Here is a 26765-nt window from a genome sequence, read left to right as displayed (position 1 = left end):
AGACTGAAAAGAAAAAGGGTTTGTTTGTTCCTGTGTCCATAACATCTGTTATTGCACTAGAAATGTTACTTTTCACAAGCATCACATATTGGATGTGTGGAGACATTTACACAATCAACTTTAAAAAGGTGCAAATTTAGTCCTATTCATTTCTATTTAAGTATTTCTGCATCTAAAATGGAAGTGGGTAGTATTACAGAAAGTGTAGCGCGCAGTCTGCAGTTTCCATTTAAAGGTGCTATATGTAAGTTTCTCTGTGTCTTTCTCTGTTACCGAACATGGTTACTTGCCCTCAGAGCAGTGCTGTTTCCTCATCTTCTCATATTGGATTGTGGGCAGACTGTTTTTTGACGTGACAGCTTGTGACGCTTCCCAGCTTTGCACGCTTGACCAAAACAAGCAAAACCCTCCAACAACCATGCCAACACTTACAGGCTACACCTGACTGGACAAACGTGACTTGTGTGCCGCCTGCTCCAAGATTTCAAACCGGACCAACATGCAGGCTTTTTTGGAAACCTTTACAGAAATAGTAAACTGAAATGTGTGCCTGAAAACGTTTCCAGAGGCGGCGAGTCACGCTGGACGCCCCTGGTTTGCATAAAGTAGCCGAGACCTCAACTTAATGCAAATTAGGAGTGGGCTACGCAATGTCCCGTCTCTGGTAAAGTCATGATACACTACCAGAATGCATTGCATAGCTGCTTGCATAGACAATGAATAGGAAGCGTGGAAACGATCTAATGTCAACAGTTATTTTTTCACATTCTGTTGATAATTAAAAATAAAATTAAAATTCTTACATATAGCTCCTTTAATGGTTCCTGAAAACATTATTTTTATTTTATTTTTTTTTTGCCAGTTGATGAGCAGTATTTTTAAAGTATCTGCTTGTTACTTGTTACTTAAAATATATGTTTTTAATTACAGGAGCATAATTTAAACACAAGAAGGAGGTGGGTGCCGCGCATTGGAAACCTCATTGGTTAGTTTTTGATCAGGCTTGTCTGCGGTCGCTCTGTTGTGGGGTCCTTGCTAGCAGGGCTTCCTGGTCCACGTATTGAGAAGATCACCAATATCCTCTTTGACAGATAATGACATTTGACCGTGTTTATCCAAACGATATTACTCTTTCATGCACACCAGTTAAACCCCGGCGGTAGCCTGGTGTCCTGGGACATTTTGGGATTTTGGACGTCGTTTCAAACGGTACGTTAGAAGCCTCCTTTTAGTAAGTAGCCTGCTAGCCTGTTAGCTTTAGCAGTGATGTTGACCCAACTGTGTTTACACTCGTTTTTTGATAACGTTAGTCCAGCTACTGATGGCTTTTGTAATAACTCCTTCATGTACCACGTATCTGTGCCAGAAACAATGCGCTGTCGTTATAATAATATAAATAAGTAGCTAGCTTTGGCTCTGGTGAGTTATGGAGCTAGCATGCTAGCTTTGCAGACATTGTAAATTCACTTGGGAGTTTTATCCTGAGTTTCGTCTCTCAGGCTGCTTACAAAGAGTAATACGAGAGTATTAACTTTAGTTATGACTTAAAGTGATCTTAACCATAACCATCTCTCACTGGGTGTTGTCACTGTTTGTTTAAAAGGGATACACTCCCATTCAGTCAATACAATACAAATGGCTGCTCCTGGATGACCCATATATTTGTGTTTGGATTAATCCAATATTTATGGGGATGTCCAAGGCTACAGTTAGAAGCTTAATGCATGTTATTGGTAAAGATTTTTGTTTATGCATTTTTAACCACACTCTGTAATGTAGATTTACCCAGAAAATTATGCAGTAACTTTGCAGCCAACTCCACGAGCTAAGTTTATATGGAGATACCTGTGATAGGAGTGTGGAAGTTGTGTACAGTATGTTTTGGAGATCATTACCTCTATTTATGGGTTATGTCCTTATTTAAAGGCACCTCAGTGGTGATAATGAGCGTTTATGTTTCTAACATTAGGATACAAAATGTCTTGGTTTGCTGACTTGGCCGGGAAGGCTGAAGACTTCCTGAATAAAGTGGACCAAGGAGCTGCCACTGCCCTGACCAAAAACCAGGGAAGATCATCATCCTTTTCATCCTATGAGGAAGAATCAACTGACAAACCTGAATACAACACCGCAGGGTACCAGGCCAATGCAGCTGTGACACATCATGACTTTGCATCCTCCAGTGTTGCACCGAGCTTCATCTCTGCAGCAGCTGGAAACATCAAGAAATCCAATGCAACGCTTTTGGGTGGTACTGCAAACATGGCCGGTATCTCCTCTGCTTCTGGCAGCAGTGCGGCTAACTCTGCTAAGATCTCGTCTGGCTTTGTGCGGCGCAAAAAGAGCGAGCAGGATGTGGACGATGACCTGCTCTTTGACTTTCTGAACAGCTCGGATCCTCCTGTCAGCAACAGGAGCGATTCAAGAAGAGAACTTGTGAAAGTGGCAGTTCCGGTTACGGAGGCCCAAAACCCCACACCTCCTCCTTCCACCAGTCCCCATGCCTTCCCCTCAGCCCCATCAACGCCCCCCTCAACCAGGGGTGTATCCAGGGCCTCAAGCATGAGTTCACTGTCTGCTCACAGCATCAAAACGTCAGAGGAGAGCTCTGCTAAAGAACAAAGCCAAGGTAGGAATAATTAGACACTACGTATCACAGTTTCCATCATTTTCAGTCAGTGTTTACTAAAATGGTTGATATATGTTTGTTAATACTGCCACTCTAGTGTGATAGTTGTATTGAAACATGGTATTTTGACAAGATATCTAGATACTACTACATCTAGATTAATGTGTTATTACCTGTAGATAGACTGGTGAAAAACACAAAAGTGCCCCGAAGTCAGACATATTTTTCTTTCCTTATTTTCATAAATAGCATGTCCAGATTCTCTTCAGGCATTTAACATATCTGAAAAATAGTTTTCTGTGTTCTCTCTTCACCACTTCTCGGCCACCACAGACACACCTGAGAGTTCAGACTCAGGCTTGGCTGTCCCTCAGGAGTCCAGCAGGCAGGAGCCTCCTGCTCCTCCCACAGAGGAGCCACAGAGCCAGATCCTGTCCAGTTTGCGTCTGGAGAATCAGCTGCTGCGCAGTGAGGTGGCCTCCCTCAACCAGGAGATGGCTTCAGTCATCCAGAGAGCAAAAGACTTACAAGATGGTAAGGTATTAGACAAGACAGATGACAATGATGGCTTACATTTCTGCGCCTCTCCCTCTGTATTGATTAAATGGTTACCTTTTCATGTAGAGTTGAACCAGACACGTCTCCGGGCAGACAGATGGACCTCAGAGCAGTCTCAGACTGACCGAATGTTACGGGAATTTCGGTCACAGGTTGATGACCTCACAGAAGCCCTCTCAGCCAAAGACGGTCAACTTGCAGTCCTGAAAATCAGACTTGATGAAGCTGATCAGCTGCTGAAGTCCCGCAGTGCTGCATTAGATGAGGCACAGACGGAAAAGCTAAGGTATGCTCCTGTGACCACCTTTTGAATTAGAGATGAGATCCAGCTTTTTATGAATTGGTTTAGATAGGATATTTCTTGTTATGTTTTCAGAATTATGCAAGACCACACAGAAGGGAGCAGCATGCATTCTCAAGCTCTCGAAACACTGCAGGAAAGGCTGCGAGAGGCTGAAACATCTCTCAGGAGGGAGCAGGACAGCTACCGGCAGATGCAGGTGCACATGACTTCATCCACTTTCCTTAATCCAGGACAGTTAAGTCTAGACTGAACACATGGAAATTATTAGACGTCTTAATTCTCTGTCATTGTGCAGATTGAGTATGCTGGCCGCCTGTCCAAAGTGGAGGCTGAGAGGCAGACCCTAGCAGAGACGGTGTCTGCAACAGAGCGGCGAGGTGGAGAGGAGAAGCTCAGGGTTGATGAACTCCATCAGCAACTGAAAAGTGCCAAAGCTGCAGCTGAGTCGGCCAAACAGGAGTTACAAGACTACAAGCACAAAGCTTCACGCATCCTACAAGTTAGACTTACTGTTTTTCATACGTAGTGTGGACAATCGTTTTCAAACCAGTTTTGTTTTACATACATACTGTACGTGACTTAACCTGTGTTGATCATGTTTTAAATGATCCTCTAGTCCAAAGAGAAGTTGATCAGCAGTCTGAAGGAGGGATCTGGTCTGGACAATATAGACGGCAGCGGGGCCATGGCTCTGGAGCTGGAGGATCTGCGCCATGACAAGGAACTTCAGAGAGAGGAGATCCAGAAACTACAGGGGCAAGTGCACACGCTGCGGACAGAAATACAGGTGAGATGCTGCTTTTAAGTGTCTTTCTTCTTTCCAACTTTGGTTTGAGGTTATTGAGATAACTGAGATGTTGTTGATTTAGTTAGTAAGTTGTAAGTGAGATATGTTTTTCTCTCCCAGGATTTGGAGAATCAGGCCCTGATGGAGGCAGAGTCATGGAGGGAGCAGCAGGCGCAGTTCGAGGAGCAACAGGCCTTACAGAACAGAGCTAAGCAGGAGATGGAGGCTGAGGTCGAGCGCTACAAACAGGTGAGGGAGAGGGATGATTTCTTAAATGGCAGCTGCAGAAAATTACAAACTGTCACAGATGTATTTCTCCTGAAACTTTATTCATTATTTTTCATCTGACCAAACTCCTAATTTATTTGGGATGTTTTTGTATGTTTCTTAAATCACAGGAGTTGCAGTACCTAGAGGAAGAGCAACATCGAGCCAAAACCACTCTGCAGAGCAGAATGAAGGATCGGGAAGACGAAATTCAAAAACTCAGGAACCAGGTCAGTCACTTTAAAATGGTACAAATGCAGAGCCTCCTTCTCGGGTCAGGGCTTGGCCAACATCTGCTTTGTGACAGAAAGTAGCGTAGCATATGGTAAATGCTTCTAACTTTACCAATTTGATAAACAGCACTGATGATGTATTTTTCCAGTTAACCAACAAGACTATCAGCAACAGCCAAACGGAGCTGGAGAATCGTCTCCACCAGCTGACGGAGACGCTGATCCAGAAGCAGACGATGCTGGAGGCTCTGGGCACAGAAAAAAGCTCCCTGGTCTTCCAGCTGGAGCGTCTGGAACAGCAGCTGAAGAGCGCTCAGGGAGGACAAAGTGGAGGGCCAGCCATCAACATGAGCGGCCTAGAGGGACCAGGTAGGAGAGGTTTAGATGACAGTTAGTGGGTTTTGTGAACATACAGCCAAAACAATGGAACATGTCCTTTTGTTTCTTTCTCTGTGTGTTATTGGGCTCAATAGTTTCAGTGTCGACTGGTAACTTCTTTACTCATGATCTCTTTTTCTATGTGCTGTGTTTTTAGGTGCACGACAAAGAAACACACCAATCCTCTTCAGTGATCAGGACAGTCCGGGAGTGTATGGCAAAGTACGCAAGGCAGCCAGCACCATTGACCGTTTCAGGTAACAAGTCACAGGAGTATTTTTTACGTCCTCACCATAAGTGTAATATAATTAAACTCTTTCCTGTGTGAGATATGATCTCTGGTGATAAATGGAAAAATGTGTCTTTTCAGCATCAGACTGGGCATCTTCTTGAGGCGGTACCCTATGGCCAGAGTGTTTGTTATCCTGTACATGGTGAGTCTCTGAAACGTACATTTTTTCCATCTTGATGAACACTGGTTAATCAAAGAAGTAAACAACATTTCAACTTTCTTTCTTACAGGCAGCACTGCACCTGTGGGTCATGATTGTTCTCCTGACTTACACACCAGAAATGCACCACGGTCATCCTGACGGAAGATAGAAGACTTGAATTTAACGGTTGTTTAAAGGTGTCCGGTATATGGCCCTCAGTATAAGGATGCTACAAGCTGCTTGAATTTGGGTTCTGGGTCCTGACTCTCCACGTTTTGCACAGAAATGCTATGAATTCAAGACATTTCCTCTGATTCATTCTTAATTGAAAAGTGTACTGGATTTTAAAATAAATAGAGTGATATATTGTATTGGTGGTCTGCTGAAAGGACATTAAATCAAACACGATCACACATCTGTTCCTCTCATACATCTGCTTTCAGACCTCTGTTCTCTTGAGAGATTGTATTTAACACTATGTAAAAAAGAGTCTTTTAATAAATGAGTTAGAAGAAACAACACTACCTGGCACTGTTTTTGGCCTTTTCATTGTTTTATTTGACAGGAAACGGAATGAAAGAGGAGGGAAGACATGCAGTAAGGAGCCGCAGGTGGGATTCAAACCCTGGGCTGCTGCAAGAAGGACACAGCCTCTGTACATGTTGTGCATGCTCTACCAACTGAGCTACTGGCACTTTTCTAATAGATAATCCAGCCTCAAATCAACATAAGGGGAACTTCACCAGTTTTACACATTGAATTCAATTTATTGCATTATTATAACAACTTGTTTTATATTGTTCTGTTTGTATTTTCTTCTTATTTTTTGCTGGGGTTGTGTTTGTACTGTCTTTTTTAATGTATTGTTGAGTTTTAAGTATTTTAAGGCCCATCTAGGGATGGGCATTGCAAAGTAGCTTTGGCTATAAATGCTGTGGTGTGTGGCATCAGTTTACACTATGTACTTGTCCCTATAGGAATAAACATTAAAACAACATTATGTAACTTTTTGTACCTTAAAATAACAGCTTCAAATTCAATTTGATGGTACAGTGTCTTGTAATAGAGTAAATGGTGTCTCTGCCCCACCTTTCACTTGTTTCTGCACTATGTCACTTCAGTGAGAGCGTAGGATCACAGTGTCACATACATGTTACTTGTTTGTAGTTAGCACCTACATTACATCTTACAAATCGTCACAGACCTGGGATTTGTATTTATGACTGTGGTGTTGCACTGAGAAGCTGTGGGGGCGCCAAATCACACAAAATTCCAATGTCTACATAATGTCGCTTCAAATAATTAATAAATAAATATCGGCCAGGCTCTAATAAAAATGTTAATAGTGGTTAAAAAACATACACTCCAAAAAAATCATTTGAGCTCACTGTTTAGTTATTTTTTTTCAGAAACGTAGTCAGGTTCATTTGTCATCTTACTGACCTCATAAGATTAAAAAATATGCAGTATTTGTATAAAAATACTGTATGCTAGCTCTGTAAGAGAATAAATAAATAAAACAACAACAAAAACAACACAAATACTACTACTACTACTAATAATAATAATAAGAAGAAGAAGATGTTAACAACAGATGCTCTTTTTGTGACTGTGAGGGAGAAACTATTGAACATGTCTTTTCAGATTGTTTCCATACTACTGCCTTTTGGCTTAACTTTAGTACTATTTAATTATTATTTTAGCGAAATATTACATTTATTAAATGAAATGGCTTGAAAGATGTCACACTTTTAGAGTAACAGATTTGAAATTATATTTGACTTCCATGGAAAATGGATCAAATTGAATCATTTTAATTAGCAGGCCTCTAAACTTTGTTTTGTTTTGCTGTGTTTTATTTTGTTTTGTTTGTTGATGCTGAGGATGGACTGGAATATTGAACTTGTATGGAAGAAGAAGAAGAAGAAGAAGAAGAAGAAGAAGAAGAAGAACAGGAAGAGCAGGAAGAACAAGAAGAAGAAAGTTTTCTGATGGGACAAAATGTACTGCTGAACCGTATCATATTGCACGAAAAGAAGATATTACACGTACTGTCATCTAGATTAAAACGTTATCCTAAGAAATATGTAGAGGGATATATATACTATAAAAACTATAAAATGTTTGCCTGACTCCGTTGTAGCGCTCTCGGTTCTTGAACGCACCTCGAACTGTTGGTCCTCCAGTATCCCACAATGCACCGCTTCCGCTCTCCGTGTCCACGTCAAACCTGACAGCCATCGCCGCCGCTGAGCTGATAATGGCTGTAGTTGAGGTGGCACTTTCTGGGCGCTGTGTTGTTTAGCCCGGTTGAAAAACTGCTGGAAATACGACCTCACGCTTAGCACGGATGGCGACACAAGGAAGTTAGGTAGATTATTATCTATTCGGCTGCGATATAACGTCGCTTAGCTCGCTTGTCTTGACGGATTCCTCCAGTCAGGTCAGTCAGTTCCGTCAGCTGTTATTAGCCGGCGCTGTTTTGCTACATGAGCGTCTGTCAGCCTGAAAAGAGACTTTGTTTCCGAAGATTAAAGTGGATTTTTTGAAGTTTAACGCGTGTCTTGTGGTGTAGAGTTTTACAGCTGAGCTTAATGACTGTGTCACCTCTGGAGTCAAAGCTAGCCTAGCACCCACCACCACCACCACCTCCAGCTCTCTCCGGCCTTGCTTTGTTTTGGTTTGGTGGGTTAGCTCTGCTCAAACATGTCATCGTGGCTGGGAGGAATCGGCTCCGGCCTCGGCCAGTCTCTGGGCCAGGTCGGTGGGAGCCTGTCCTCTTTCACCGGGCAGATATCAAACTTTACCAAAGACATGCTACTGGAAGGGGTGGAGGAAGTTGGAGGTAAGTCTGTGTCCCTGTTTTTAATCCTTTTTTGGTTAGCCGCATCTTTAGCTCTCAGACGACATCAGAAGTTGTTGAAATGCATGTTTCTGGTTGATAATAGCAGTGTGTGTGTTTTGTAAACATTTGCATCAGCTGACTGACAGATCCAGTGCAACCACCTCAAATAAAACACCTACTAAAGATGCCTTCAGGTTCCCAGGTTTACCCAACTAGCTGGTTGTAAAATAAAACCAATGCTCGTCTTTAGGAAGAATATAAAGATATGTAGGCTGTCTTTGAAGGCAAATGTCTCCTCAAAACAGAGAAAAAGTGAGAATTATACTGAGCAGTGCTGCAATCTCTAAAATAAAGGATCCAGTAAGTGGAAAACTACCAAAGAGGTTTGGGTGTCCTGCTGTAAGTGAAATGAAAAACAGCTAGACAGTGTGGAAAACAATCATAACACACATGTATAAATATTGGCTGGCTGGTGTTTCCATTGTCCCTGCCAAGTAGAAAACCCTGACATCTAAAAGATCTTGGTCTTAAGGAAACTTTGCAGATGTGTAACTACCATAATTGGAAGCAAATTTCAGTCGTGACAAGGAAAAAGCTCGTCCACTACTCTGAGCAGCGAAAGACTGTTTAAAAGAGAAACTGCATGCGTGCAAAACCACTTATGTCGCCGCAAAAATCTACAAACTACATGAACAAATCTCCATAAACTGGAAGATCCTCAACAGACTTAAGACATACACTGAGTTGCCAGTTTACAAGATACAACCTAGCTAAAAATAACGGTCAATAAGTCATTAAGGGTTGCACATTTAATCAAAGTACTTTAGTACTGCAGAGGATTCACTAATCCTGAATCACATCGCAATCGAAATATCTGTCAAATGAATCACATTATGATTTATTTTTACCATATTGTGCAGCCGTAAACGCAACAATATGACGGCCCTAAAGTAGATTTGACCTTTATGAAGGCTATAATGTTCTGTTTTTGTTGAAACTGAGAGTTGTGGTTAACATTTTGTTCATCCCATTCACATCTATGCATATAGACTTAGTATTCAAACACCTCACAGTGCAACACAATGCAGTTCAACAGTTCCTCAAACTACATCTTCTTAAATGACCTCAGCAAAACAGTTTCTACAAAAAATGAACATTATGTAGCAACTGTGTCATACTCCAGGTGCCTTATTAGAGTTATCAGTGTCCATTTTTAAAGAGATCTCTGTCATTTATAGTGAAATAAGTTGCAAACATTTCTCTATTACAATGATGTTATTGCATTAATAAAACATGTGTCTCATATCCCAGTATAAGAAAAATGTGACTGCAGTAAACAACTGACTCAGTTAAAGGCAAAAACAGACTTAACGTAACAAATTAGTGATGATGAGTTGATTAATGTAAACTACTGCTTTGTTTGAAAGATATTCTTGTTTTTATTACACGTTCATAAACATTATAACATTGGGAACTCCCTTTTGTATGGTCGCTCTGTAGACACTGAAGGAGAGTCTGACTGCCTTTATCGCAGGAATGTTTGCTCAAGTTTTGCCCTCAAACTATTTCATTAGCAGTAAGCTAGAAAATGTACCTCTGACTGTGAATCGCCTCAGTATTTTATAACTGTGTCCACAGATTTGAATTACAGCATCTCTCCGAATGACTTCTAGTTATTTAAGAATGCAGTTGTACAGTTAAATTTACAGTTTGTGGTGACTTTAGGTATTCTGCCTTTTCCACACCACCTCTGCACTACATTAAACTATCAGTCTTAAATGCCCAGTGCAGATTTTTAAGTAGAAAGGCTAGACATTTGCAGCTAGTTCCACTTCTGTGCTGGACACACAGGATTATACATTATTATTATTTTCAACAGAAACCCACAGGACTTTTTCCTGTCAGGATCGCTTTAGTTTAAAGTGCTAGAAAATGAACTTGGAAACCAGACTGAAGAGCTCTTACTTCTTTTTAAAAATGCACGAAACAATAGTTGCTTTAATTTGAAATAGTATTATTGTTCTTGATCCCTGTTTATTTAAACTGGTTTCTGTTTCCTGTTTAACCTGATGCATGTGCAGGTACCTGTAGCGTGGGTTAATTATGTGTCTCTTCTACTTTTGAATGTAACCCACCAGAAGTCTTTGTTTTAAAAGACTGGTGAAAGATTTTGAATTGTACTAGTCAGCATTTTTACCTGTTACAACTTTGAAGTTAAAGTTCAAAATAAAAGATAACGGTGAGGAAAATCTCAAGCTGACATTCTTTGTCAATGTAGTCATTCCCTCATTGTCAGTGGAGCTGCTGACAGCCTGATGAGAACACAGATCATAGGCTTCATTGTTTTGTTTCTTCTTTGCTTCCTGATCAAATCAAAAAAGCAGAAAAAAGTAGCGGTATTCCCTTTGAAATGCTGATCCCTGATTGTTAATTCAATAGCAAGTCACCGACTAGCTTGGATTGATGTTGCCACCAGGACCAAACCTTAGTCTGAGCTCATGAGTATTTTCTGAAATCAAAACCTGATTAAATTTTTAGCTCCTATCCGAAGCGCTCCATCATATTTGATCGATTAAACTCAAAGGGACAATCAGTCCGAAGCAAACAGAAAATGAGTGATAAAGCATTGACGTGAAGAGAACTTTGGCCGCAGATCTCCAACTCACAACTCAAATCAAAAACCAAAAGTATGATTTCTTATCACTGAGTAGGGAGCAGCTGTGAACCACTCATCATGTCAGACCCAAATCTGTCTTTTTAGTATTTTTTTAATAACAAAGAGAGGATATTAAATGGAAGTAGCTTTGCCTCTAGACTTCAGTTTAATTTGTGTACAAAGGAATGTTGTGTGTTGGCTGAGCTTCCTCCAGCTGTTAAGATTACATCGCAAGATCTCCAGAAATGTTGGCATGGTCAGCCATGCATGTTTGTTTGTCATGTGAGCCGGGTTAAGCAGGTCCATGTGCGAGTGTGTGACTAAGATAGTGAAGGAAACAGAGTCACCAGTTAGTGTCTCCCGAATGTGCTGTGTGTCATATCACATAAACCTAAAAAGCATTTCTCATTTTGAGATTAATGTCACCAGAAAGCTAAATAAAATACTAAGCTACTCTTGTTGATTATGTCTACATTCAACGGTTACCTCCACTAGTTTTAGACGCATAATTTTGTTACTTGTAAACATTGTTGATGTTTTTCCATTGACTTGTTAAGAATTATGACTTGTGCGTATCTTGATATGTTCAATGCTCTTTTCCATGTAACTGCAGATGCTGTCACAGAGCTGCAGGTGTCCAATTCTAAGTTGGCTGAAGTCGAGGCTTCGTTCACCACTCAGAAATCTGAGGTGAGATTCTTTGTCAAGGGGTAAAACTACCTGCCTTTCTCACCACCACCGCAGGAAGACCACAGCTGTAACTAATAACATTAAAAATGGATTTGTTCCACTATGGCCCTGTCCACATGTACATGGGTATTTCTGAAGACGAAGGTTTTCTAAGAGTTTTGGACTTTTGTACACACGTAACAGCGTTTTAGGTCACTGAAAATTGATTTTCTTTTTTGAAAACTGTTGTTTGGAAACTCCTTTTTCAACATGTACATCTGGACAGGAAGAAACAGACTTTTTGGAAATGATCATGCATATATTTTGAAAGAAACAAAAATGCAGTGATGGAAACAAGAGACAAAAACAGCTGCTGCCGTTGTGCTGTGAAATGCAGTCACATTTCTCTGCCTCGTTTTTTTTTTTTTGTCCTGTAAAATGAAATGCAGTTAAAATCATAGTATTTGTTTCTCTCCCTTCCCTCTCTCTTTTTTTGCAGTATGACAGACTAAGAAAGCTCTATGCCGAGCTCGAGGAGAAGCTGGAGGCATCCGAGATCCAGAATAAAGCACAGTCTGCAGAGTACAGAACCCTCCTGCAACAGAAAGATGTACGCACATTTCTTTCCCAATCCCAATAACCACCTATATTTAGATAACTAAATGCCATTTGGAGTCAACACATCCAATAAACAATCACATCTTGTCAAGACAGAATATGGATTTGAAGCTCATGTTAGTGATATAACAGGGTCCTAGTATTTGTTTGTGTCTGTTCCCAGGTGGAGATCAGTCACCTGAAGGCTCGGCAGAGTGGACTTCAGGAAGAATATCAGAAGCTGCAGCATTCGGCTCAGTCCGCCTCCATCGGTCCCGCATTGCTACCAGTCACCACTGCTTCCTCAACCACTACCTCCTCTTCTGCTTCCTCTTTCATGCCACAGTCCTCAGGGTCCCATCAGGGCTTCCACGGCGATGAGATGGACCTCAGTGACGTCATCTGGTCGCAGCAGGAGATCAACCGGCTGTCGACAGAGGTCATGCGTCTGGAGTCGGAGGTGGCTCACTGGAGGCGACTGTCTCAGGTAATGACGGTGAGAATTTCATGATGTAGAAGGAGAGAAGGTACAGGGAGTTTAACCTGGATCTTTATGAATGTATGTATGTATATATTTATTTATTTATTTACTTACTTACTTACTTACTTACTTACTTATTTCAGACATCAACAGCAGCAGGAGCTGGTAGCGGCGACCAGGGTGAGATTCTCAAACTTCAAAGAACTATCAAGGTGAATTTTTTCATTTTTGCCAGAATAAATTAGATTTTATGTGAGAACCAAAATCTTAAAGCTGCTATAATTAATATGTTTTTATATTAACAATGAATTAAATGACTATGTATGTGCATGGGGGTGTGTGTTTTACCTTACCTTGAAGTTCCTCTTGGCTCTGTGGAGGTTTATAGTGTCTTTCAGATGCACAGCCCATATCTTTACTGTTTCTCTCTGACCGCTTTCATCAGTGTCAGGCAGCTGTTTTCAGTACAAGTAGCTCTGATAAACTACCTGCCAAGCTGGCAAATGGATACTAATGTAAATAAGTAACTGTTTGCTACGTAGACTATGTCAGTATTGACCCTATTGCTGCTCCGGAACAGGATCTGCGAGAAGAGATGAGTCGTGAGGTGGATGAACACCAGCATGAACTGGCTGCTGTGCAGGACGCCCAGCGGCAGAAGATGGCTGACATCACACGACGACACAGAGACGAGTTAGCAGAGTACGAGGAGAGGATAGAGGAGCTGGAGGAACAGATTCAGAGTGGTTAGTCTAACTTTATACTTAGTAGTTGTAGGAAATTCAGAGATTTTACTGTGGCTTTAAGATCCAAAATGTAGCGGTGCTTTATACTCACAAAGGTCAGCTTTAACCAAAATTGCGAGACCAAATGTCATCTTTGTCTAATGCATTACAATAACTGTGACAAATCCCTTCCAGTCAGTGTTTCTACTCAGGCAAAAAATGAACCTTTTCCAAATTCTTCTATCCAGGTGGAAGTCAGCCCACTTCTCCATCAGATTCCTCCAAGGTGCCAGAACTCCAGAAAACCATAAGCTCTCTGCAGGAAGCTGCAGATCAGTGGGAGAAGCAGCTGGCCGAGCTGTCTGCCAGTCTGGAGGAAGCACAGAGGAAAGAGGCCTCGCTGCAGCTGGAGAGAGACGATGCCCTGGAAGAAAACGCCGGGCTGCTGCAGAACTACACACGGCTGCAGGACTCCGTCACTGAGCTTCAGACACGAGTGCAAGAGCAGGAGGGGAAGTCTCTGCAGAAAGTCCAGCTAGAGCACGAGATACAAGTGTTGAGGAAAAACCTTGCAGGTATACTGTCATTCATTTTGAATCCAGCTCAACCTCAAATCAATATTGCACAGACACAGAATATTGACTCCCTCCTAACAACATTGGTTGTTTTCCTTTATTATTATCCTGCATAGTAACTAAAATTTCTACCTTCCAGCCTCAGAAAAAGAAATAGAGAGACTGAATAGCCTGGCGGCAGTAAGTGTGAATATAAATCATAAATCAGACAACATGTTCAAGATTTATAAAGTCTGTATCGGTGTAGTTTAATGACTTCTCTAACCTGTGATAATCAGGCAGAACCAAAGGAAGAAGTTGAGCATGCTGACATCTTAGAACTGAACACTATTATTGGGACGTTGAGACAAGAAAAGGAAGTCCTGGAACAAGACAAGGTTTGTTTATCTGATGGGATCTGATTATTTTCACCAGACACTGCTCAAAATATCTGTAATAGCTTATTGACACAATTACTGTCTAAATACATTTTAATAATGGGACATGTACTGTACACAGTTTAGATAACTGATTTCTTTTGGGTTACATAAAAAAATCCTGCAGTGTAATCCTTCATTTTTGTGGTTTTCTTTTCACAGCTGAATCTCCAAGAAAGACTAAAGATGGCTGAGGACCAAATAGTTAGCAATAATGAAACTGAGTCTGGTGAATCAGAGGCTTTAGAGGATATGCGGGCAGAGCTGGAGAGGAGAGAAAAGGCCCTCAGAATCACAGAGGAGGAACGAGACACCCTGATGTCCGAGCTGGAGGAACTTGACCGACAGAACCAGGACGCAACACAGGTCTGATTGACAACTGTGGCCTCTTGTCTTTGTTAATGTTGTATAATAATAATAAAGTTTTTTTTATATAGCACTTGTATCAATTACCGAGTGTTTTATAAAGCGTAGAATAAGACTATAAAATAATGAATGTATATATATATATATTGTTATCGTTAAAGATGGAAACCCCTGACAATTAAAAAAAAAAGTAATGACTTATAATTTTGTGTTTTCTTTCTACTTATTCTGTCTCTAGCATATGATCTCTGTGAAGGGGCAGCTGAAGAAGGCAGAGGCAGAACTGACGAGTCTGAATGCCGAGCTGAACACAACCAAAGACAAGAATGAGACACTGAAGCAAGAGCTGGAGACCCAAAAAGAGAAAATTAGCCAGAGCGCCTTCACCCTTAACGACCTGCATATGGGCAAACAGCAGTTGGAAGGATCAGTGAAGGAGCTAAAGGACAAACTGGGACAGGCACAGGAGCATAACAGGGAGGCACGTAGAGAAATCACAGAGCTGAAGAAGACTTTACAGGAGAGAGAGGAGCAACTGTCTGCTGCCAAAGCAGAGCGAGATCAGGCTGGAGATAGAGGAACTGAGGTACAGGGAGCTCACGAGATGCTAGCAGGGAAGGAGAGGGAGTTGTCAGACCTCAGGAGAGAACTGGATGAGACGAGGAGCTCCCAGGAGAAGGTGATGTCTGAGGACTATGAGCTGAAAATGGAGAACAGAAGGTTGAAAGAGGAGAGTGAGCAGGCTCTGAGTAAAAGTACAGGACTAACAAAACAGATGAAGGAAAGCCAGGCATCTCTGAACAGGACAGTACGGGAGAAGGACACTCGTATCGAAGCGCTGAAGCTGGAGAAAACTCAACTAGAGGGCGAGTTGAGGCAGGCTGAGAGCAAAATAACACAACAGTCAAAACAGTACCAGCAGACCATCGAAGAGTTGACTCGAGCTCGCTCCATGGATGCCTCCGCTTTGCAGATGGAGCATGAGCGAGCCATCAAACTCAACCAGGAGAAAGAGATGGAGATAGCTCAGCTGAAGAGAGACATGGAGCAGGTGGCGTCTGACCACAGAGACACCAATGAGATGCTTTCGATCACAGTTGCAGGGCAGAAGCAGCTAACAGATTTACTGCAGGAGAAGGATGCCTTCACGGAGACTTTAAAACAAAACGCTTCTGACTTGCAGATGGAGATGGAGAACAAAATTACGGTTATAACGAAGGAAGCAGAAGCTCTCAAACAGGTGCTAGAGGAAAAGGAGAAACAGTTGGGAGGGATGAAGGAGGACAACAGTCATTTGAAAGAAGAGATTGACCGACTCAGGGATCAGCAGAGCAGACCTCAATCTCTCGCTGAGCCCAGGACCTTAGACATTATCACAGAGCTGGAGACAGAGATCACACAGCTCAAGGCCTCCAGGAGTCGTTTTGAAGAGGAGGTCCAAACTCTGAGGAGAATGGCGGAGGAGCAGCAAGGCTCTCTCCTTCTGTCACAGCAGTCCCTCCAAGCTCAGCAGACTGAGCTTGAGCAGGCTCATGGTCGCCATCAGCAGACCACACTTAACTACGACAGGCTCATCCATGCCAGAGATGAAGAGATATCTCGCCTCCAGCAGATAGTAGATCAGCTCAGTGAAAGCAGAAGTCGTGCTGACTCCCCCCCTGTGCAGGGAGAGGTCATCCTGCAGGAGGATAAGACCCAGACTCTAAATCAGGAGAACGGCAACGAGAAACACGACCTGTCTAAGGTAGAAATAGAAAAACTGGTGAGAGGCATCAAAGAGAAAGAGACCGAGATCAGCCAGCTGAACGAGAAGAACCTCTCACTGACCAAACAGCTGGATCAGCTGGTTGTGTCACGTGATGAAGTGGGCAAACTGTCCCAGATGATCCTGCAGAAGGATCTGGAGATCCAGGCGCTTCATGCCAGAGTGTCCATGGGTGTAGGTGGTGGACACAGCCAGGATGTCTTGTTCTTACAGCAGCAGCTGCAGGCCTATGCTGTGGAGAGAGAGCAAGTGCTAGCCGTGCTCAACGAGAAGACCAGAGAGAACAGCCAGCTTCGCTCTGACCATCACCGTCTCATGGACATGATCGCAGGAAAGGAGGCAGCGTTGGTGAAGCTTCAGCAGGAGAACCAACGCCTCTCCAACATGAGTGATCCCTCAGGAAGTCAAGAGATGTTCAAGGAGACCATCCAGAACCTGTCCCGCATCATCAGGGAGAAGGACATAGAGATTGATGCGTTGACCCAGAAGTGCCAAACCCTGGTGACCGTCCTCCAGACCTCAGGAGGAGAGTCCGGTGCCGGATCCGGAGGTGTCAGCAGCAACCAGTTTGAGGAGCTGCTGCAGGAGAGGGACACACTGAAACAACAGGTGAAAAAGATGGAGGAGTGGAAGCAGCAGGTGATCACCACAGTCAAGAACATGCAGCATGAATCGGCTCAGCTGCAGGAGGAACTGATCAAACTACAGGGTCAGGTCACCGCTGACAGCGACTGCAGCTCCAAGCTGACAGTGGACTACACTCGACTGATCCAGAGCTATGAGCAGAAAGAAAGGAGGCTTGGAAGTCTCAGTCAGGAACTGGCTCAGGTTCAGCAGACCATCACGCAGCTCAGCTCCACCAAGGAGGTCCTGCTGGGTAAACTTGACAGCGTAGCACAGACTCCTGAAGCTGTAGCTGCTCAGTCTAGTGCACCTTCTCTCACAGTCGATGCTCCAAGCCACCAGACGTCTCCAACAGTAAACAATGAGAAACTGCACGATGAACTCGTACGTTTGCGAGCTCAGTTGGCTGAGAAGGACAACATGATCAGGACTATTCAGGAGAACAACCACCGGCTCTCCAATTCAGCATCTGCCTCAGAGACTGAGCAAAGAAGTCAAGCAGAGGAGACTCGGCAGGTCAGAGAGAGGCTGGACGCCCTGCAGAAGTCTGTGAGGGAGAAAGATCTGCTTATCAAAACAAAAAGCGACCAGCTAAATCAGGTTAGTGAGTCACTGCGGAACCGTGAGAATGACAACGAGGTGCTGAAGCAGGCTGTGACCAACCTGAAAGAGCGCGCTCTTATTCTGGAGATGGATGGGAGGACGCTGAAGGAGGAGAATGAGCTGGTGGCCGCACGCTCTCGAGAGAAAGAGTCTGAGTTCAGAGCGCTGCAGGAAACCAACATGCAGGTTTCCCTCCTGCTGAGAGAGAAGGAGTTTGAACTGAGTGCAGTGAGCGAGAAGGCTGCAACCGTGGAGAAGATGCTCAAGGACAAAGATCAGGTCAGTTGGAAAATAAGATTCAGACTTATAATCTTTTTTTTCCTAAAGAACATTTCTAGTGGTTTGATTATTGCCCATGCTTCCTGATGAAAAGATATGTATCCATCAAAGTCATTTTAGACATGAAACATTAACTCCTTTATTCTCTATATAGTTACATTTATGATTTACTGTGTTGTTGCAGGGTAAGACTGGTGAGCTGAATCAACTCCTGAATGAACTGAAGTCCATGCAGGAGAAAGCTGTGCTGTTCCAGCAGGAGAGGGATCAGGTGATGATGGCACTCAAGCAGAAACAAATGGAGACCACTGCAGTTCAAACTGAGGTAAGAGGACAGATGTTATTAGCTCACAATCCTTTGTATTTTGCGACCTGTATGTAGACAACACATAGTAACAGTTTAGAAATCGAAGGTATTCTGATGTTCTCGTGGATCTACACATATTTTGATGTTTGCGTTTCCTTCGCAGCTTCAGCATGTGAGGGATAAAGAACAGCGTCTCAACTTGGAGCTGGAAAGGCTGCGTAATCACCTCTTAGAGATTGAGGACTCGTACACGAGAGAAGCCCTCGCTGCAGAAGACAGGGAGACTGAACTACGCAGGAGGGTGGCAATGCTGGACGAGAAACTGGCCACATCCTCGAGTGCTGTGGAGAATGCCAGGTTAGTTTCAAATAATATCTTCACAGGGGATATCGCGGCTTATTGTCACTATGGTGCACATTTTGTAGATGGCACCAATGCCACATTAAATTGAAAATAGTAGGATTGCTTGAACACGGGTGTCATGGTGACTCAGTTTAAGTGCAAATGCCCTAAAATTAAAATGCATTTCAGCTGTACTAGGTGGTACATTTATTTTTTGCTAACCGGTCCTCTGCCTTCAGCCAACAGGCCAGTATGCAGGTGGAGTCTCTGCAGGAGCAGCTGAATGGAGTGGTGAAGCAGAGGGACGATGCACTCATCCATCTCAGAACGTCTCAGGAGCAGGTCAACCAGTATGCAGTTTCGCTCTCCAACCTGCAGATGGTGCTGGAGCAGTTTCAACAAGGCAAGTCAGCCTTTTCTACATTTTCAGTGCACACGTGAGGTGTAGTAGAATGTAGTATTTGGGCCAACATTTTTTCTGGCGAGTCTGGTGGTGGTTTGTGCTTGCAGTCTGGCAATGACGGTCCACAGTACCTGTAGTAAGACTTTTTATCGTCTCTTCCCCTATCAGAAGAGAAAGCTATGTACTCAGCAGAGCTTGAGAGGCACAAGAAGGAGAAGGAGGAGTGGAAAAGAAAAGCCCAGAGGTTGGAAGATCAAGCATCTGCTCTGCAGGTAAACCAGCAATCAGAAACTGATCAGAGAATCCATTCACTTTATGTCTGACATGTGCAATCGACAGCAAGACCACAAAATGAACACATATGTCATTTTATGAGGCCTACATATTTCTTGATGACAGCTAAATGAAAGCCATGATAACTGAGGGTGTTCTGCTCTCTGTCAGATTAACCTTGATGAAGCCAACACTGCTCTAGATTCAGCATCTCGTCTCACCGATCAGCTCGATCTGAAGGAGGAGCAACTGGAGGAGCTGAAAAGACAAGGTGAGCTGCAGCTTGAGTGTTTTCAGCTGCCAACTTCTGCACATGTCCTCTGAGGCTTTTTAAAAGCTGTACATGGGAACGATTAAAATATCAGACAAAAGTCCTTATAAACCTCTGCCTTGCATTACTACAGCAGAATAAAGGTATCTTCACGAGGCTGCAATAAAATAAACGTATTTTAAGATGTCCACGGCACCATTTATATCCCAGATGTTATGGGATGCATTTGCCATCCTTTGCTGGTTCTTTTCTTCCTTTTCCCAGACTCATATTTTTATGTTAGTCTTACTTGTCCGACCCACAATGAATAACAGAGCCTGCACAAAATAATTGAAACTTTCATCCCTCTCCCTCCATTACTTTTGTGTCACACTCGGCAGATTTCATTCTTATCAGTCTCAGATACAGTATGACCATTACATCACAGCACATTCTCAGACTGTTTTTTCTTTTTCACCCGTCTGGCTGTTCAGACATTGTATTTCGTCAGACCCAATATGAGGCTATATGTTTGCTTTACAAATCAGTCACCTATGGAACATTTACATTGGGTCTATTTGTAGTTGGGTTTCTGTGAGACTGTTCTAAATCACAGTCTCACCAATGAGAGGTCGGTGTGTCCGTGCAGCGTATCCTCAGGTTGAGCCTTTGTAGTGACACTCAATTCTAGCTACAGAAAATATTTTGAAAAATAAATACCAGACAATCACTGAAAGTATTTCCAGGTTCCTCAAAGTCTGTAACCATCTGGATGAAGAAATATTGAGCTTGCCGCACAATATAACAGATTTTTAACCCATTTCTGAAGTTGCAGTCGTATTTCCTTTTCCAGGTAGCTGGAAATCACATAAATCGTTGCTCTTTTTACAGCATACAAGCAGAATATTAAAATGCTATTGATTATTTTTATCTAAAACATTTGAAGGTAACAGAACCTCTTTTTTCTGTCGCATTACCCTTTTTTGTTTTACAAAAAGCAAGGACATTTCTGACCACATGGCAAATAAATATAGTCTCAACTTGAAATGGGTTGAAGGTGGTTAGAAGAGGCTTCAAGGTAGGCACTGTGCGATATAAAGCAGATAAATAATTATGGTTATTAAAAATAACCTGTTATTGGCTATACAGGTGCCCGTAGCAATTAAAAATAAAACAAGAAATTGCAAGACTGTATGTTTTTTTGTTTTTTTGATCACAATCCCTGATAAAATCTTATATTGTCCCATTGATACTTAAGTGATTCCACACTTCAACCCCCTCTGGAACAGCAGTAAGAGTTGTTAAAGGACCTTCTGGGTAAATCAAACATCTGGTGCAACAGGGACATGAACATTACTTTAGATGATTGAAAACATCTCTTCACTCTCTCTGTGTATCTGTGTGCGTGTTTGCATTGTGTGTTACAGTTGATGTGAGACAGGAGATGTTGGAGGAGGCGCAGAGGAAACTGATGAACCTTCTGAACAGCACGGAGGGGAAGATAGACAAGTAAGTTCAGTCCGTCTGGGTTTAATCTCACATTCTTTTATTCATCTAAATGAGATTATGATTAAGGACCCATATGGTTTTCATTGGACTGTCATTATTGTGTTCTCTCCCACAGTTTTGAAGGATTGCAGAAAGACACAATGCAGTTTTAAAAATGTAATAAAGTCTCATCTTTTAAAGCATCATGACACCTGTGACTGCAGCTAAATTAAGTCGGTTTGTCACTGTCAAAAGCAAATTGTATCTCCAAATTTGGTGATTTTTTGGGTTTTTTCTTTATGGGATGAGAAAATGTTCCTGCATCTTTTGCTGAATAAAGCCTGTAAAAAGCCTGAGGATTACTGTAAAAAACATGCTCACAAAACTGAAAATGGGACGTTTTGGAGAAACAGTACATAGTTTTCAAAGGACAGCAACAATGATGGGAAAGATATGGGTCCTCCCGTCCTGTAACATGCTGTATTTGCTATAAATAAAGCTTGTGTACCTCTGTTTCCCTGGAGAAACAAATGTAAGCAAATACGCCATTTTATCCCTTTTTAGGGTTTACTCATAATTCACACTGCTGTATAACAATGGGGATTGATTGAGTCTTGAATTACATCATGCCTTATTATTCATGTCGTTATGTTTCCAGAGTCTTGATGCGTAACCTGTTCTTGGGATACTTCCACACACCTAAAACCAAGCGTGCCGATGTACTGAGGCTCATGGGAAGTGTTCTTGGACTGACCCGAGAAGACGTTGATAAGGTGAGAGATTCCTTGACTCACTTCCAAAGTCTTTACCTCAGCAATAACATATTAACATGATCATGTTTTTAGGGAGTAATTATTATAAATGATATAAAATTGGATTGCAGTGTAATGCATTCACCGTCGGTGAGCAGTGTTTGTGGCATTGTGCCATATTGGGACTGAATGCATCACACATCAGCACACTAATAGATATAAATATAGTTCCCATAATTCCCATAATTATTATGATAAAAAGAACAATTTTAAATAACATGACAGCATTAGGATGAATAGTAATGGCAGGCTAAAGCTCACTGACTGAGAGACAAATGGATAACGAGATAGTTGCTCAACAGAATTTGTCCAAATCAAGTCTGAAGTGTCAGATTTTTATTTATTGTTTGACATTTAAATTCCAACGTGTGCATATTAAGTGTTAAAAGTTCATTGCTCTTCCGAGGGCTTACTTGCATTATTGTGCTGGTTTTATATAATCATTTTATCCGTAGCATAAATTTGGTCTTAAAATCACAATAATGTTGTTAATCGCAGTTTTTCCTGTGACAAGATTTCATCCAATAAAAAAGCAGTAAAGTCTGCAGCCATGTTAGCAGCTCTGTGAAGCTGTCAACCTGCTGGCCGCACTAAATGAAACGTGAGGGGTTTACTGACGTCAGTATTATTCATCCTCTGGGTACCATGAATGTGTGAACAAAGTTTAAAGGCAAGCCGTCCATTTGATGTTGAGATACTTATCCTTTTTTTACTCTGTACACAATACTTTTTTTGTCCAGTTTAAAGGGAGATTTGCACTATTTACATATGGTCATAGTGACAGTAATCAGGCTTTATTCACTTTTGAAATGTTTAACTGGTCACACAAGTCCTTGAGAGGCAGAGAGTCAATCCTGAAACTCACTGTTCAACAGTGAATTTTTACTCCAGCAGCCCCTGAAAATCCTCTCAGAGCTCAGCACTGAAAAAGAAAGCATTTCCTTATCCAGATCTTCTGGCAGGAGCCCTGTGGGACTCCATCCAACGATTCCAAAGTCTATTACCCAACACTCTTAAAGGAAAACAGATACAGGGTGAGGGGCAAATGCGATTACAACTCCTCAGAAGAGCCATTTTATTGTGTTGGAGGTCGTTCCACTTCTTTTTCTTTTTTTTTTTTTCTTCATCTCTCCCTCATCTCCTGTTAATGTCATTTAAAATTTCCACTCAACTCGTGTTTACGGCAGCCAAGTGTCCCACAAAACCAGCCGACTTTTCAGAATCAGCCTCAGTGGAGCAGCTAGTATCCCTCTCCTGGTGCCATTTTTAGCCCAAAGCTGTGAGCCATACACTCCATATATGGGGTCCAGTCAGCTGAATCCTGCCAGGCGAATGACGTTGATGATTAGGGAGTAAGAATGACAGAATGACCACGTTTCTTCTAGGAGTGTGGGCTGTCAGCAAAGAATCAGACTGCCTGTATATTAGCTTAACTAGTGAGTGGCTCCACTAAATAACTTTCCAGAAAGTAGTGGCAGGCAGAAAGGAAACTAAGGGCAATTAAAACTGAAATAATCCAGCCACTTCTTTGAAAGCAGAAGAAAATCGACTGTTGAAAAAAAGCCTGAATGAACAGAATAACAACTGTAGCTTCATTGTTCTCCCTTTTAATGACTTCTATTGTGTGCTTGATTGTGACAAATGATGTGTCTGTGATGATTTGAAGACTTCCTTCCTTCTATAATTCAGTCCAGCAGTATTTGTCAACACTTCCTTCTCTCCAATCTGCAGATGCTGGAGGATGACGGACGACACGGTGTTACCGGATGGGTGTCGAGCTGGCTGGGAGGCCGAGGAGCTCAAAGTGTCCCGAACACTCCTCAGAGGCCCACCAGTGGCCAAGGGCTCAACTCGGTAAGACACACCACATGAAGTGAATGCCACAGTTTCAACTTTATACAAAGGAACACAGAGGAGTGCACCAGGCACCAGTAACAAGGCACCAGACATGGCACCAGCATAACTTTCCTCCAGGTACAAAGAAAGAAAGCATTCACAGGGGGAGAGTCCAGAGTGAAAAGAGGAGAAGAGAGCATGATATAGTCTACACTCTAACAGTATTCACAAAGTCTGCCTTGCAAACGTGCTCTCTGTGCTTGTGTAACAACAAACACCTGTTTTTCCGGCACTTTGGTGATGATGGACGCGACACACAGGGAAAAAACTACGGAAAGGCAAACTCATTTTCTGGCAATGAGAAAAGAAGTGGTACTAAAAAGCAAAAAAAAATTACATTACAACATATTTAAAAAGCCTAACAGAAATATGAAATATATAATTCAAACCCAGATTTAAGGTGTAATACTAAGCATGTATTTACAATTAACAGTGAAGTTGATGAGGTGAAACATTCAATATATTGTCTTTATATTGTTTAGCCTTTTTGAATTGGGGTTGTCAGTCATACTGCCTCGCTAACTTTGTGCAACAACACTCACACTAGCACACAAAATCAGTTCAAATCAGTCTATCCACTGTCGTGTTTATGCTCACTTGTGCAGTGACACATTTGCCAGCAGAGTAGCTGGTTAGAAACCATTCATCAACTGGGAAGCATGTGCTCCGCTGAAGCTAACTCTTTATTTCGGACTCCTTATATAGGGTGTACAGAAGAATTTCCCTCCTGAAATATCTTGGTGTACTTTCTGTTGTTTCAGTCCTTCTCTGAGATGTTCGTAAAGTTCCTGGAGATTGAGTCGACCCCTTCGCTGCCTGCACCAATACTTTCAGTCCATGACATCAAGCCTCTGGGCGCCCCGCCTCCGAGAAGAATCAGCAGCGCTGCTTCCAGCACGTCCGCAGGTAAATGACCTCCTCTGGGAACAACCGCCGCCAGGGTGTTTGTTTCTCTCACGTGCTTAATCAGTCATGTCAAACATCAAACCTGACGTAAATTGAAGTCTCTCTCTTCGCAGGAGCTGCAGCAGTCGGCAAGAGAGCCGGCGATACCAATCCTTTCCTGGCCCCTCGCTCCGCCGCGGTGCCCCTTCTAGCTGGTTCCGGCTCTGGCGCCTCAGGAGGTCACCTGCTGATGAAGCCCATCTCCGATGCCCTGCCCACCTTCACGCCTGTGCCGGTCTCAGCCGAGGCCAGTGCTGGAGCTGTGCTCAAAGACTTGCTAAAGCAGTGATGAGTGCCAGATAGACGTCTTAATTCTACATGAGTTTTACACTACACAGACTGAAGTATTTGAGATGTTGAGCTCTTTTTTTTATTTGCTGCAAAAATAAATGATCTGAAAATCCATAGAAGGTTATTATTCCCTGTTTTTTTTAGAGGGAATTGAAGCTAAATTTTGTTTTTTTTGGGCTCAGTTTTACTTGCAATTACTGTTCTATGCAACAGAGTCTCCCTTTACACATCAGTGTCACTCAGCGTTATTGTTACACGTTAACCCACAAGCTGAAAATGATGGAAGAAGTGACTCTACATGCAAAAAGGATGCTGGATGAGAAGATTTTCAAGTTGTGGATCATTCAGAGAGATAGAGCAATACAGAAAGTGTCCTTCTGATCATGATTATGTTTTACATTTTGATTTTTCTTCATCACACCAGTGCTGAACACAAGTGACCTTGTAAACCCACTGTGTGCAGTCGGATACATGTGGCTTCAGCTAATCATCACCTCTGTTTGCGGGAGGAAACGTGTCCTTCGGTGTTCATCCTTTGACTTGCATTGACAACTCCTCTTGTCTTCTGAGTCTTTTTCTGCTTTTCAACAATGCAGTGAATTGTTTCTGATCCAGGACCTGCCGAAAAACTCTGGCAGCGGTCGCCTGCCTAGAGATTTATGTGGTTCACTACATCTGTTAGAACCATAAAGACATTTTTTGCTAAATCTTGTCTTTTCCAGACGGCCAGACTGTGATATGCAACAAGCGATATAATTATGGCTCTAACTGTGGACTGTGGTTGATCAGAGGCTTGAGACTGCTCTTATGTTTAAGTACAGTACTATTATATAGTTATATATATGTAAATGGGTGGCGTTTTTTCCTATTTATGGGCACTGAGGAAGTTTTGGAAGTTAAGTGCCTGCATTTTTGCTAATTAGAAAGTTGTATAATCAGGATTGTAAATGGTTAATATAAATATATATATTTACAAAATGTAAAAACTGCACATTTAAGAAGTTTTACCTGACCGGAGCTGGCCAGCTGTACCTGAGCCGCTCTGCATTTTTTGTATAGACATCAATCAGCCGCTGCAGAAGGAATGTTACAGGGTTTCTCCAGACGTATTGATAAAATGTATAAAACTGTAAATCCTGGCTGTGAAAGAATTTTTGTAGGTGTAAAATCTGAAACTCAGAGGTGTCACAAGAGGAGTTGGGTTACCTTGAACTTGGATGATCTTTAACCTGTGACTTAATTGGAATTTCAGATCAAATAAAGGTTCAGCTGACCCTTTACTGCTGTGCGTTTTGTCTTTTTTTTTTTACCTTCTAACGCACATTCATGTGGACCAGATGTGTCTACTACAGCGTGGATAACGTGCCTTGGCTTGCGCCAGATGTGCAGTGTCATTCAGCTGTACTAGAAGAGGTCATACTAAAAGAAGGGGGGGGGGGGGGGGGGGTGCTGTTTATATCTTTGGAAAACAGACACTCACTGTGTATGTTTTATGCCTTTTTGCCCCCCCAACAGCACAGAAGTAGCAGCTCGTCGGAGTGAGTGCGCCGCTGTGGGGCCGCTGCCT

The 26765-nt window shown here is 42.4% G+C and overlaps 2 protein-coding genes across 3 annotated transcripts; both read left to right on the top strand.

The window, feature by feature from the left end:
• The first annotated feature begins 1025 nt into the window (after nt 1–1025).
• Nucleotides 1026–6111, top strand: golga5 (golgin A5). Of its 2 annotated transcripts, none has more exons than XM_073483574.1 (13): nt 1026–1209; nt 1970–2629; nt 2963–3163; nt 3254–3473; nt 3564–3687; nt 3787–3990; nt 4108–4278; nt 4399–4527; nt 4677–4775; nt 4928–5147; nt 5314–5413; nt 5527–5590; nt 5679–6111. In XM_073483574.1, the coding sequence occupies exons 2-13, from the start codon at nt 1978–1980 to the stop codon at nt 5757–5759; spliced, it is 2265 nt and encodes a 754-aa protein (XP_073339675.1). In that variant the 5' UTR covers nt 1026–1209; nt 1970–1977; the 3' UTR covers nt 5760–6111. The 2 variants fall into 2 exon arrangements, with proteins under 2 accessions (XP_073339675.1, XP_073339677.1); XM_073483576.1 differs by having other exon boundaries at nt 1054–1231.
• Nucleotides 6112–7855: 1744 nt separating this feature from the next.
• On the top strand, nt 7856–26478 carry trip11 (thyroid hormone receptor interactor 11). The gene is made up of 21 exons (XM_073483343.1): nt 7856–8435; nt 11705–11781; nt 12260–12370; nt 12542–12844; nt 12982–13050; nt 13419–13584; nt 13812–14138; nt 14278–14318; nt 14417–14515; nt 14717–14920; nt 15159–18191; nt 18376–18516; nt 18662–18855; nt 19080–19243; nt 19412–19515; nt 19688–19787; nt 21194–21275; nt 21913–22027; nt 23798–23920; nt 24724–24868; nt 24982–26478. The coding sequence occupies exons 1-21, from the start codon at nt 8297–8299 to the stop codon at nt 25194–25196; spliced, it is 5952 nt and encodes a 1983-aa protein (XP_073339444.1). The 5' UTR covers nt 7856–8296; the 3' UTR covers nt 25197–26478.
• The last annotated feature ends 287 nt before the right edge of the window (nt 26479–26765 follow it).

The sequence above is a fragment of the Pagrus major genome, chromosome 16 (genome assembly GCF_040436345.1).
Source record: "Pagrus major chromosome 16, Pma_NU_1.0".
Classification (NCBI taxonomy): Eukaryota; Metazoa; Chordata; class Actinopteri; order Spariformes; family Sparidae; genus Pagrus; species Pagrus major.
This window is presented reverse-complemented; position numbering and strand designations above follow the sequence as displayed.

What these genes read in the sequence shown, in the direction of transcription:
- golga5 (XM_073483574.1), top strand. Translation starts at nt 1,978, where the DNA reads ATGTCTTGGTTTGCTGACTTGGCCGGGAAGGCTGAAGACTTCCTGAAT. An exon ending in AGCAAAAGACTTACAAGATG is followed by an intron (nt 3,164 to 3,253) that starts GTAAGGTATTAG and finishes CTTTTCATGTAG; the next exon opens with AGTTGAACCAGACACGTCTC. An exon ending in CGCTGCGGACAGAAATACAG is followed by an intron (nt 4,279 to 4,398) that starts GTGAGATGCTGC and finishes TTTCTCTCCCAG; the next exon opens with GATTTGGAGAATCAGGCCCT.
- trip11 (XM_073483343.1), top strand. Translation starts at nt 8,297, where the DNA reads ATGTCATCGTGGCTGGGAGGAATCGGCTCCGGCCTCGGCCAGTCTCTG. An exon ending in TCACCACTCAGAAATCTGAG is followed by an intron (nt 11,782 to 12,259) that starts GTGAGATTCTTT and finishes CTTTTTTTGCAG; the next exon opens with TATGACAGACTAAGAAAGCT. An exon ending in AGAACCAGGACGCAACACAG is followed by an intron (nt 14,921 to 15,158) that starts GTCTGATTGACA and finishes TTCTGTCTCTAG; the next exon opens with CATATGATCTCTGTGAAGGG.